At 45.9% G+C, this 12444-nt stretch overlaps 1 protein-coding gene across 4 annotated transcripts in view; it reads right to left on the reverse strand.

The window, feature by feature from the left end:
• Nucleotides 1-12444, reverse strand: part of ints1 (integrator complex subunit 1) — a 29456-nt gene continuing 17012 nt past the window's right edge. For 3 of the 4 annotated variants that reach the window (XM_042085351.1, XM_042085349.1, XM_042085352.1), the window contains exons 32-48: nt 12222-12381; nt 11787-11918; nt 10901-11057; nt 10243-10366; nt 9709-9839; nt 8589-8676; nt 7955-8202; nt 5746-5875; nt 5289-5422; nt 4794-4986; nt 3878-4005; nt 2433-2542; nt 2063-2176; nt 1477-1547; nt 1260-1351; nt 577-686; nt 1-471 (exon numbers count right to left, since the gene is read on the reverse strand). In XM_042085351.1, the coding sequence (XP_041941285.1) occupies nt 356-471; nt 577-686; nt 1260-1351; nt 1477-1547; nt 2063-2176; nt 2433-2542; nt 3878-4005; nt 4794-4986; nt 5289-5422; nt 5746-5875; nt 7955-8202; nt 8589-8676; nt 9709-9839; nt 10243-10366; nt 10901-11057; nt 11787-11918; nt 12222-12381 (2238 nt within the window). In that variant the 3' untranslated portion in view covers nt 1-355. The remainder of the gene's footprint in view (nt 472-576; nt 687-1259; nt 1352-1476; nt 1548-2062; nt 2177-2432; nt 2543-3877; nt 4006-4793; nt 4987-5288; nt 5423-5745; nt 5876-7954; nt 8203-8588; nt 8677-9708; nt 9840-10242; nt 10367-10900; nt 11058-11786; nt 11919-12221; nt 12382-12444) is intronic. The other variant, XM_042085353.1, reaches the window with a different exon arrangement.

Here is a 12444-nt window from a genome sequence, read left to right on the forward strand (position 1 = left end):
TTCAAATAAAAAAACATTGACAACTTTGTCATTTATTAGTTTTTTTTTTCTTTAACAATCATTGATTCATGAATATTTGGACAGTATAACAGGAATACTGTCATGCAAGACATGAACGAGTACGAAATAAAAGTCATAGAAGTCATTCTCCTGGTCCAATTAGATGTTGTGCAATGATAAAAATTTCCTATCAAAACTTACCAAATACTCAGAAAAGACTAGACACTTTGAGAAAGTACAACATAAAAATAGTTTGCAGTAATGCAGGAGGTGGATATTCTATCAGAAATTAGAAAGGGTGGAATAAAACAAATCATGACACAGCTGCTAGGCAACTTGGCCACATTGTAGGGCTTTATGTGGTGGCTTCCATATGGAGGACCTTCATTGATTCAGAGATGATGGAGCTTGTATCAATCTGTCCATAGATCCCTACCAGAAAGGCTTTGTGAAGCAGTATATCAGCATGTTCTGTAATAACAGAGAACATAACACATTACAACAGAATAATAGTTTATGTACTTTAAACAGCAACAGTTAACCATTTGCTTTGGTGCATGTGTGCAAGTCCCCTACCTTGACAGAGAAGGACATATTCTGGTAAATTCCTGATAGCGGTCTGCACCACGTCAATGTTTCCACTCCCCATACAGTACATGAAGGTAGGGAGAAACTCAGCAGCCAGACTGGAATTGAGAGAGAGAGAGAGAGAGAGAGAGAGAGAGAGAGAGAGAGAGAGAGAGAGAGAGAGAGAGAGAGAGAGAGAGAGAGAGAGAGAGAGGAAGGGAGCACACACCTGTGAGTTATGCACAGACTATACAGATGTGTGAGTCAAGACATTGCAGAATGTTGCAGTCTACTGTAGGACTTATCATTTCTAACCTTCCTTGTGTTCCTCTTGTAGAACAATATTAACTGGGTTCGGTTATGTGACAAGAATCCGAGGCACAAGAGAGTAGTAGAATTTAGACATTTAGTATTTCCTGGCTTTTCCATTAAAACACATCAAATATAGTCTACATCTATATAGTCTAGTACACATCTAGTACATATAATCTACATCTATATAGTACAATCTAGTACAGATTCCTGTAGTTACAGTTGAAAGTGATCCCCAAACTGAAGAGCTCTGGAGGAAAACTCCATTGAATACCCTGGCAGCACTCACTGGAAATAGTTTTTCGACTAAACTCAACTGGGTGCTTGAACTGCGAAGAAAAACACTTGATGGAAAAAGAGGACATTGCAGACTACTCTACCTGGGCGTGTTCTGGACGCAGCGCAGGGCCAAGCTGAAGGCCATGTTCCGACACAGCTCCTCAGGCGAGCTCATCAGTCTCTGGAGATCATTCTAGAAATATAGAGTGCAAAATGTATAAGTTAAAAAAACAAAACACCTCCGCACATTCCAATACATTTTCACGTTTGCCAATGAAGTTGTAAGTAGAGATGACATGACCGGAAGGAGATTCTTACGGTGAAGTGCTGGATTATTTCTGGGCTCCTCTTTGATTTCTCCTCCACTTCTGTCAGAACCTCTAGTACATCTGCAGATCATGGTTGACATCAAACATGAGGTAGAGTTGGAACAAGGAAGGATTATGGTTAAGACAGATCGAGGGAAAGAGATAGAGACTAAGAATAGCAGGGTTTACATTCAGCTCATTCGTGCATTCCTAAAAAAAATTTTGGCTAATGCATCTGCGTGTCTTCCCATCTGCTGTGCTATGCCGATTAGAAATGGACATTCTATTACTCAAGGAGGAGTTGTGATCAGCTATGGGATCAAAACGTCAGGGCAATTTATACAGAAAAAAAGTTGCAATAATTGTGAATTTATGTGAGTAAACTTGTTTCCATCAACCTCACAAATTCCATACATGTTATTCAAATTGAGTTAATCAACCCTCTCTTACAAATGGAATTTTCATTTATACTTCATTCACGATTAAAATTGTAACTGTTTCCAGACTTTGAATGGAAACCCAGCTACAGACAGAGCCTGAGAGAAACGACATGGCAGGCTGACCTGAGAACTCGAACTAGAGCCATTGACTCCTACCTTCCACGGCCTCTCCCCTGGACATCCTCCTCAGGTACTTGGTCATGTCCGAGGCGGTCAGTGGTGTTGAGGCGGAGATGCTGACCAGAGGGAGGGACCCTGTTGAGTCCTCTGCTGGATTGAGTGGGGAAAACATGTCAGTGTGGACTATGATGGTCTTAAATTAGTGGCCAAGTAGCCAATGGGGATTTCAGATTTACTGTAAACAAAGTTCACCCACAACTAGTTATATGCAGGCAAACTGAACTATGAAGCAGTGCGTAGTATATTATGTGCTATGCTAGGCATTGTGTTTGTGATGTGGTATTCTGCTGTGGTGTGTGTTGCTCTGGGCTGTGCATGGTGTGTATGGATAGAAGGTGTGTAGTACCGTCTCTGTCCTCCGCTGGACTCTCAGAGGAGCCACTCCTCACAGGCAGTGTCAGACCGGCCAGCAGACACTTCAGCTGGACCAGCTCTGGGTTTTCTAATGAAAGACCCCTGCAGGAAGGGTCATGAAAGAAAATGGGAGGGAGGGAGGGAGAGAGATAGAGAGAGAGAGAGAATAGAAAGATAAGAATGAAAAGAATCGAAGGAATTTATGGAAAGAGTAATATGTGATACAGTATGTGAATAAGAAGAGAATGTGGACCGGAAAAGGAAGAAGGAGAGGGAGAAAGAGAGAGAGAGAGAGAGAGAGAGAGCGAGAGAGAGAGAGAACGAGAGAGAGCGAGAGAACGAGAGAGAGCGAGAGAGAGAGAGAGAGAGAGAGAGAGAGAGAGAGAGAGAGAGAGAGAGAGAGAGAGAGAGAGAGAGAGCACTCATAAATATATTGTCCTCAGCAGAACTTTCCAGGAAACAAAGATGGAAACCTGTTTTAAATCACAGGACACACTCACACAATAAATATGTTGGAGGACAGGACATAGTCACACAGACTAGACCCATAGACATCATGGGTCACATTCAAAGCAGAAAAAGCTCAAGCTAAACCACTCACACGTCAACAAATAACTCAACACAACAGTTTGGACAAGGTGAAACAATCAACACCACAAAATATACTGTAGTGCACTCCAAGACTGGGTGCCTTGTCTCTGTCTCTCAAATCCCACTATTTTTGTATTTCTTCTACTTAGAACTGTGCGGTTTTTAAGAGGACTAAACTTTAACACTGAGCTTGCCTCGCCACGAGACAGACGGGGGGCAAAGATGAACAGACACCGTCCCTCATGTTTAACATGATCTACTGTGAACAAAGGAAGAGAGGGATGAAGAGGAGAAATAGATATAGATATATATATATATATATATATATATATATATATATATATATATATATATATATATATATATATATATATATATATATATATAGGCGTGTCCAGCACTTACAGAAAAACAGCGTAAACAGGAAGAATAAGGAGCCATTGAAATACACCATGGATTTCAATCGTTCTCTTCCCATGTGTTTCCTACTCCTTGTTACTGGTTTTCTTTAACAATAATAAGATATATAAATATTCTTAAAGGTTTAGTCAGTGATTCTAATCCCATATACTATTTGTCTAATTCAGCAATTGACTCCCTACAGTCCCTCTTGCTGTCTGTGTCTCTTAAAAAACCTTGGTGTTCAAGCTCAAGCCAGTCCTGCCGTAAATGGTAAAGTGTCTCAGCAGAGCCATTTACCAGTACTAATATATAACACAGTGCCTAGGGTGCACACAAGGGAAGGGTAATCAGATAGCACAATGTCAACAACCCTTTGACAAAATTGCAGGGGGTACCTTGAATGTCAATTAATATTCTGAATATATAATTAGTTAACATGCTTACTGTAGAATACGGGAATGCTTCTGCAGATAAGTCACGGCGGCTGCAGCATCGTGGGTAATGTATTTCTGTATGAACTGCACAAACTTGCTGATGAAGGCCGTCGGTACGCGGGACGTCCTCCTGAAGTTCTATAAAGTGAGACAAATGCAGAAAGATTGTTTGGAAGGGATCTTCAACAATAAAAGATGTGAACTCCAGTTGTCCTTAATTCGACAAACTGCAAATCAAGCTGTATAGTTCCAGCCTAAGAGGCTATTTAACTTATTTTTGGCCTTCGTCTTTAATACACATTATGTAACACTGAGAAACTGACAGTGTGTAACAACGATTAAATCAACATTCTGTCTTCATGTCTTTGTGATATGATTAAGATTGAAGGGGATTGTCATCTTGTTTGAGGTAGAGTGGTTTATGAGTTCTTTTTAATGTAAATTACATATTTTAACTTTGTTGATATGCAATATATAATTGTGACTTTTTAATAAGCTTTCGATTGTGCTTTTTACTGTGTCAGATACAATTTCATGTATTTGTACACATTCAGTCACAATGACTGCTGTCTCAGGTTATTTTACAAAGACAAAACCCAACCTTAATAAGAAAAGTCATTGAAAAAACAAGACCATCCTTAGCCTCCAAGACTCAAGTCTGATCTAGCAAATCTCAAGTCTAGCAAGAATGTGCTAGAATGTAGGACGCATTATATCTTCCGTTTTATACTTGCTTTGCTATACTGCATTCCTATATTCTGATCCCAATATCTCTCCCTTGCAAAAAGGACTTCGGGTCTATCTATTAAATCACCATCATACGAAACCTTATTACCATTACAATAACTGTCATCATCGTCATCATTATCATCATCATCATCACGGTCATCTCTGTGTTCTGTCTGGCTGGCCTCTGGCTGCTTTACCTGTAGGACCTTGATGATGGAGAGCAGGCAGTCCTGCAGTGCCCCCTGGTGGTGGCTGTGGAAGACCAGCGGCTGCAGCAGCTCCAGGATGGCCAGCGAGTCATTGAAGAACGTCAGGTGATTCTGTTGCCGTAGCTCCCGCAGGTTCAGGTGTGCACGGCCCTGCATCAGAGCTGCAATCATGGGCAGGTGTCTGATTGGGAAAAGATACAGTCACACACTGCTGTATTGCTGGAGGCATCACATTCGTTCACAGATTTTGCCCAGGATGTAAAACATGCATTTCATGTAGAGACTATTTAAAATTAATGTCTCTAATGAAGCTGCATGGAGTAAATTCTTGTAAACAAATGTGACTTTATTATACTTTTATATAACTAATTATAACCCCCCCCAAAAAGTCAAATACAAAGAAAAAACAAAAATAGAACAAAACAGCCCATCTGCACAGGTCTGCAGAAGTGTAACTAGACCCAGGTGAAACCCTGGCCTCACCTGAGGAGCAGCACTGGGTGAGACACTGCCAGCCTCCGGCAGGCCAGGTTGGCATCTGAGGCCCGGCTCTCCGCAGACTTGGAGTCACCGGTGTCCCCCAGCAGAGAAATCAGACGATGCACCAGCACATCCAGCTAGGAGACAAAACAAACTTCTTACATGTGCGCTCATCTGGACCTGGGCCTAGAGCTGGCTCAGACTTGAGTAAACGCCTGGTGTGTTAATCAGCAAAAGCCATCAACCAGGAGCTTCATTTAATTAAATTATCAGGCCTAGTGGACATCCTTGGCTCTGTCTTTTGTACATGAAATATTACATCACTCATCTGATGCAAAACTATGATAGCATCTGCAAACATTGTTTAAAAAATCTCAGAGTAGCATCTGTACTTTGACCTGTAGAGAAGCAAACAGCTGCTGTTGTGTTGTGTTGTGTTGTGCTGCGTGTTCTCTCCTACCTTGCAGGTGCTGCCATCTGCTGCCCCCTGGCTGCTCAGCGCGGCCTCGGGCAGCGCCACGCGCTGGATGACCTCCGGGAAGTACAGGTAGATCTGGAGCAGCAGATTCTGGCACCGCTTGCTCATCACACTGAAACACAGAGGCAAAACAATAAGCTAGCACACCATCACACACTGCACGCGTACGCAATCATGCAAGTTTGTTTGTTTGTTTGTTTAGTTTAAGGCCATTTCAGCAACTAAGGCTATTTAGTGGCCAAAGCATTGTGTGTTAGTAAAGCTTAAATATGTTTTATAAGATGTATGCTAGTAAGATATTTTAAAACCTTTAAAAGGTGGGAATCATGCAAGCAAACCTTAGCAGAGAACAGGGGAGAAAGATGATTAGAGAACGTTCAGACAGGATGCGGTTTTTGCAGTGAGGTGCGCCTTTTTTATGTCGTTTCGTAGTGGCAGTAAGCATTTTGCGCACTGCATATGCAACCAGAGCGACTCGTGTTTTTTGCGCTTGCTGCGCCTCGTGTTTTTATGGAGGCGCCCGAGGGCCTCCACTTGAAAAAAGTTCCACTCCAAGTGGAAAAGCACACGCGTCTTTATGAAAACATAGTGTACATAGTGTCGTTACCTTACACAGAGAGCTCTATGAGAGACAAACAGTTTAGCCACTGTCTAATCATGAGAGAGGAAACACAAGACGAGACAAAAGACAACCAAATGACCTCGAATGGACACAAAATAAGCAATGTGATGACAGGGGGAAGCCTTCACACAGGGCAAATATGCTCCCAGAACAGACAAAACACAAACACAGACATGAGAGAGGGGGGGGTTGGTGCATATAGAAACAAACATGGCTAAAACTTTCCCCCTCAGACAAAAGCCTTTGTGTCGTTTACAACTGGGACATAAACCCACAGAGGCAACACTTTGGAGCAGCTAAGAGTTGGAGCTGAACGCGGCCTGCCTCGAGTGCCCTGCTTTGTGGGGCTAATTGTGTTCTGCGATGGCTAATCCAGCGTCAGACTCTCAAGAACATGCAGCAGAGAGAAACGCCTCCGCACAGACAGACAATGTTTATGTCATGTTTATCCTAAAGGCGGCCGAAAAACATACTTTGTGCCACCGTCTTATCCGAGTGTAGTTTGTCTTACTCGTGTGTGTAAAAAAAAAGGCATAAGGCAGCTTAGCTTGCCTTAGGTTACTGTAATTCTTCGGGTAATTTTGCCTGACCTTGGCCAAAGCCTCCTCATTAAAGCGCTATAATATCCAAAGGCATATTCATGAAAGAGGAGGGGTTTTTGCCGGCACAAAGTGTTGCCACCCTGACAGCTAAGCTAAGCTAGAAAACTGCAATTCACAACACAAGTGTAGAGAGAGAGAGAGAGAGAGAGAGAGAGAGAGAGAAAGAAAGAAAGAAAGAAAGAAAGAAAGAAAGAGAGTGTGTGGCTTCAGCATGTCCTAATCCTCTCGACTTCATTATCCTCCACTGAGCACTGCACGGCGATCACAGCCAAGACCACTTCTGCCCTTTTTTTCCTTTCACACCAGAACACCTCATTACCACTGGCCCTTCTGCACTGCCCCCTCCTGCACTGCCCCCTCCTGCACTGCCCCTCCTGCACTGCCCCCTCCTGCACTGCCCCTCCTGCACTGCCCCTCCTGCACTGCCCCTCCTGCTCTGGCCCTTCTGCTCTGGCCCTCCTGCACTGCCCCTCCTGCACTGCCCCTCCTGCACTGCCCCCTCCTGCACTGCCCCTCCTGCTCTGGCCCTTCTGCTCTGGCCCTCCTGCACTGCCCCCTCCTGCACTGGCCCTTCTGCACTGCCCCTCCTGCACTGCCCCCTCCTGCACTGGCCCTCCTGCACTGGCCCTTCTGCACTGGCCCTTTGAGCCTGGCGGGAGAGGAGTGCTCCAACAGCAGGCAGAGAAATCTGGTGTCTATCAACAGTCTTCATCAGCAAGTTTGAGAAGCCATAGGAGCGCAGTGCACAAGTGCAGGTTGGAGGTCGCATGTGCTGGGTGGAAGTTGCATCTGCAGGCTGTAAGTACACATTTCTGTGCAGGTACGGAGCTGAACTCTCACAAGTGCCCAGCGGATGGGGGAGGGCCTTGACCATTCAATGTGGGTGTGAAATTAGTGAATAAAGATGTTCACAAGCTGCCATATTTTCCATGACAAACCAGACCTACACACACACACACACACACACCTGTCCCCCCACTTCCTGGCACAGTTAATCAGGTACTCTGCCACTTTCTTCACACTCTCTATGTCGCCGTGGCAACAGCTGTGGAGGAGCGGCAGCCGTGATTGGATGAGGGTGCAGGAGGCCTGGTCCAGGGCCGTCTTGGCGCTGGACGCGTCGCGGCTGTCCAGCTCGGACTCGGACAGGATCAGGTCTACCAGGCTGATGAGCTCCTCTGGTTTCAGGCGCAAGACAAACTTCTCTGTCCGCTTCTGAGAAGAGAGACACCACAACGACAGAGACAGAGAGAGAGAGAGAGAGAGAGAGAGAGAGAGAGAGAGAGAGAGAGAGAGAGAGAGAGAGAGAGAGAGAGAGAGAGAGAGTAAAGTGATTAATTCACTCTTAATTAAATCACCCTAAGAAGACTGACACCTCCAAGAGAGTGGACACTGCTTGCACAAGTTCTCTGTTCTTGCACAAGTTCTCAAGCTTTTACCATACCGGGGAGTTACCATTGGAGTCTGAAGAAGAAACTAATCAATTCACCTCAAGCCATTTTACAAGCTAGTGAGTGAGTGGATCAACTCGCATTTCAGTCCACATTTTCTGTGGAAACAGGAGCCTGAACAATACAGCACAGAGCATAGTGTTGTCCTACCTGTGGCGTCTTTTGGTCTCTGCCCTGCCAGATGCGAGGAATATGACCACAGGCCCACAGGAAGTCCAGAGCAGGGCTGGGGTCAAGCCTACAAGAGAAGAAGCACAGATTCGGATCAGAACCAACACAAGATCTCAGCCCATTCACATCTGCACACCTGAGACAGAACCTGTGACCCATAAGCCCCTAGCAGTTACTGCCGCCCCTAGTGCAGACAGGCAGAGCCAGCTTAGCTGGCAGCACACACCAGTCTGGTGTTGCCATCCCATCATGTGCATGGCAGTAACCGTGGTCTGGAAAGCCTCCACAGACATTTGCTTGGGCCGGGACTTGGGAGTGTCGCTTACAGGCTTAGAGCAGAATCACATTGCCACGGATTGGATCAGCGTCGCCGCGACATCTGAGCTCTTTAGGCTGGCAGCACCAGGCTTCGCCTCGCAGCCTGGCCAGTCTGGTGAACCGCTACGTTTTCATGCTTTCCTCTCACTAAAGGCCTTCAACACACATGCATATGCCCATGCCCAATTTTCATCGGTCACACAACGTATAGAACAGATCTCCAGCCATCACCAATACTGCTTTCAAATCACCTCAACACTTCAGGTACTGTGACAATCTACCTGACTAGTAAAGCAATCTTATGGTCTTGACACTCACACAGTGTCTCACACAAATACACACACACACACACACACACACACACGGAGTGACAGCATGTTAAACTTGATAAACTGCTTCAGTAACTAGATGACTGAGGTGGTAGATGTGAGTGTAATATGAGGCGGATGAGCTGGCTGACTTTGAGAGTGTGTGTGTGTGTGTGTGTGTGTGTGTGTGTGTGTGTGTGTGTGTGTGTGTATATATATATTTGTGTGAGACACTGTGAGTTGAACCAGTGACCTGACCCTCTGCATTCATAATGTGAACAGCTTGACTCTCTCGAGCACTCTCGCAAGCTCAGTTTGCACTACAAGGTATGAAAAAGCCCCCTCAGAAAATTCAAGACCATAAGATTGCTTTACTAGTCAGGTAGATTGTCACAGTACCTGAAGTGTTGAGGTGATTTGAAAGCAGTATTGGTGATGGCTAGAGTGTGTGTGCGTGCAGGTGATGGCCTCACCTCTCGTCTCTGTGCTTGTTGAGTAGGGCACTGATACACCTGTGCAAGGTGCTCCAGTTGGACTGGTGGGTAAGCAGGGCCAGCAGGTAGGGCCTGTAGGAGGGGGCAAGACTCACCTGAGAGCCTTTAGTCTGGGGAGACAGAGGGGAGTATATAGTCATTATTATGAATTACACTACATATATACTGTACTAAACACACACACACACTCACACACACTTACATTGTATTTACAGTTTTTCATTTAGCAGACACTGTTGTCCAAAGGGACTTACATATGTTTACATTGTCCCCGGAGCAACTTGGGGTTAAGTGCTCAAGGGCACAACGGTGGACACCGGGAATTGAACCCTCAACTTTCAGGCTACTGCACGCTAGCCCAGCTCCTTAACCACTACACTACATTACCACATACATTGTTATGATATTTTCCCCAAAGTAAAACTTACTGGTCAAGGGTGCAAAAGACGCTGACTAAAATGTGGATATCATTACATACAAACGCACACACAGCACGGCTGGCATAATAATCACCTTATTTAATGCAAACAGGAGTTTCTGCTGAAGCTCTGGACATGTAGAGATGACCTCCGGGTCCAACCTCGCCAGCCAGTCCACCAGCAGGCCCGCGCTGGCCCCAGATCTGCTCAGCTCTGGACTGTGTGGGAGGAACAGCTTGTCAAATACACACCACCACAGCAGAAAGAAAATATCCACATTCCAAAGGCATGTCAGGAAAAATGTCCCCAAGTTAAAATAAAGTATGTTTTTTTCCCCCTCCACCCACACATTGCTACAATTAGTCTATATTGGTCTCTACCCTGGTTCAAGATCTGCACTAAAAACAAATCTAGTCTGGTTTGTACCTACTTTGACATGAGCACAGCAGGTTAGGCTTATGAAATGGAACACACCACTATAAACTAAGGCCAACTGTAATTGAGTGCAAACTGTGATCAAGCGGGTCTACAACAGCAGAGACTCTATTTTAACTTGATGCCATATGGTGGCAAAACTACCTTGTTAAACTGCGGCCGAAGCCCTTGTGTTGTAAAGGCAGAAATTATGCAAAAAACAATAGTATTAACGCCAACCAAGCAGAAAACGAAGCTTTATTTAGGGTTTGCTCTTCACCAAGAAGCGCTGACGGGCAGCTTTGGGTCTGAGCCTGCTCTCTGAGAGGCCTGCTTACATTTTGGCATCAGTCTCCATCTTGACCCCCTGCTCGTCCATCTCCTGGAGCAGGAGCGAGATCACCATGGCGACGGGGCCCGCCATTCCAACGGCCATGAGCCGGGACAGCAGCTCCTCCAAGTACGGAGATCTGATCTCCACCAGGCCCTTCAACACTAAACACACACACACACACACGCGCACACACACGCACACACACACACAATGTCACATGACCAAAAGAACTCTTGTGAAACACCCGCTTGTCAGAACTCCAACACAAGGAAAAACAGCAAAACATCCTCAGCCAGAGTCAGAGTGAAGCCAATCCCGCAGTGGAAAAATGTGTGCCGCCATAATTGCATTCTGGGTATAAACGTTTCGGGGAACCGCAGAATCTCCAGTGTGGGCGACCATCTTTCATCAGGCACTGGGCCGAACTTCCAGCTCTTGTACCGGACCCAAGGAGGCCAAAGGTGGCTGTTGGTGTTTTGAGAAAGGCCCGCTGTGCGGCAAGTGAGCTGTTGTTTTTGTTTGGCTCTTAGGGCTCAGAGAGAGAGAGAGAGAGAGACAAAAAGAGCGAGATAAACATGGTTGAGAGAGCGATGGGTGACTGAGAAGAGAGTGGTCTGGAAAGGTCCCGTAAAACAGCGGGGAGGCTGAACTCCCACTGGGGAAGCTCAGTGTGTCTGCTCACTCCTGCTCAATCACTCAGGGCTCTCAGAGTAGGTGTGAGGAGGAGGAGGAGGAGGAGGAGAGGAAGGTTTCACCTTCAGCAGAGACAGGAGCAAAGAGTGGTCAAGAGCAAAAAAGGAGAAAGGGAGACAGACAGAGGGAGAGACTGACCAACAGGGAAGCAGTGATGGACGACACACATAAGAGAAGCCACTTGGCCAGGCGCCTACCTTTCCCTATGAGCTCGGGCTCAGCGTTGCACCTCTCCCCTGCCCGGAGGCTGGCCATGAGGCCCTTGATGGCCACCTCCGAGTCCCGGCGCAGGGTCAGGACCTCCGCCAGGTGCAGGAAACCTGCGCGCACTGCAGCCCACACACGGCACAGAGCAAACACCATCAGCAGACCACAGACAGTACAACACCATGATAGCAATGAAAGTGTTACACATCCCCAATGGGACAATTAGGTCAAATTCTACCATTGTTACAATCAAAGAATGTCCTCATGTAAAAGCAGCACCCATGACTTCTCTTCGGCTATTTTTACTAGTATAACTTTACAAAGTAGATCACATAAATGACATGTAACCAAAACCCTCTTGCAGACTTTGGTCTTTCTCCTTTTTTGTCTTTTTGAAAACTGTGCACTGGCTGTAGAGATCTTACCGTCTGCGATGTGGTGCTTATGGGAGTACTGAGCAGCCAATGACTTCAGGAGCGTCTGCAGAGGTCCCGCCTCCACAGCCGGGTTATCCAACCAGCGGAGCATCTGAACCACCGCATTGAAGAAGAGAGAGGAGAAGGCCACGTCCTGAGACACCAAGCGCTGCAGAGAGAGAGATGAGAAGAGAGGGGGTGAGAGGTGAGTTTGGTGTAGATTCAAAGAAGT

Source organism: Alosa sapidissima, chromosome 3 (assembly GCF_018492685.1).
Source record: "Alosa sapidissima isolate fAloSap1 chromosome 3, fAloSap1.pri, whole genome shotgun sequence".
Taxonomy (NCBI): domain Eukaryota; kingdom Metazoa; phylum Chordata; class Actinopteri; order Clupeiformes; family Clupeidae; genus Alosa; species Alosa sapidissima.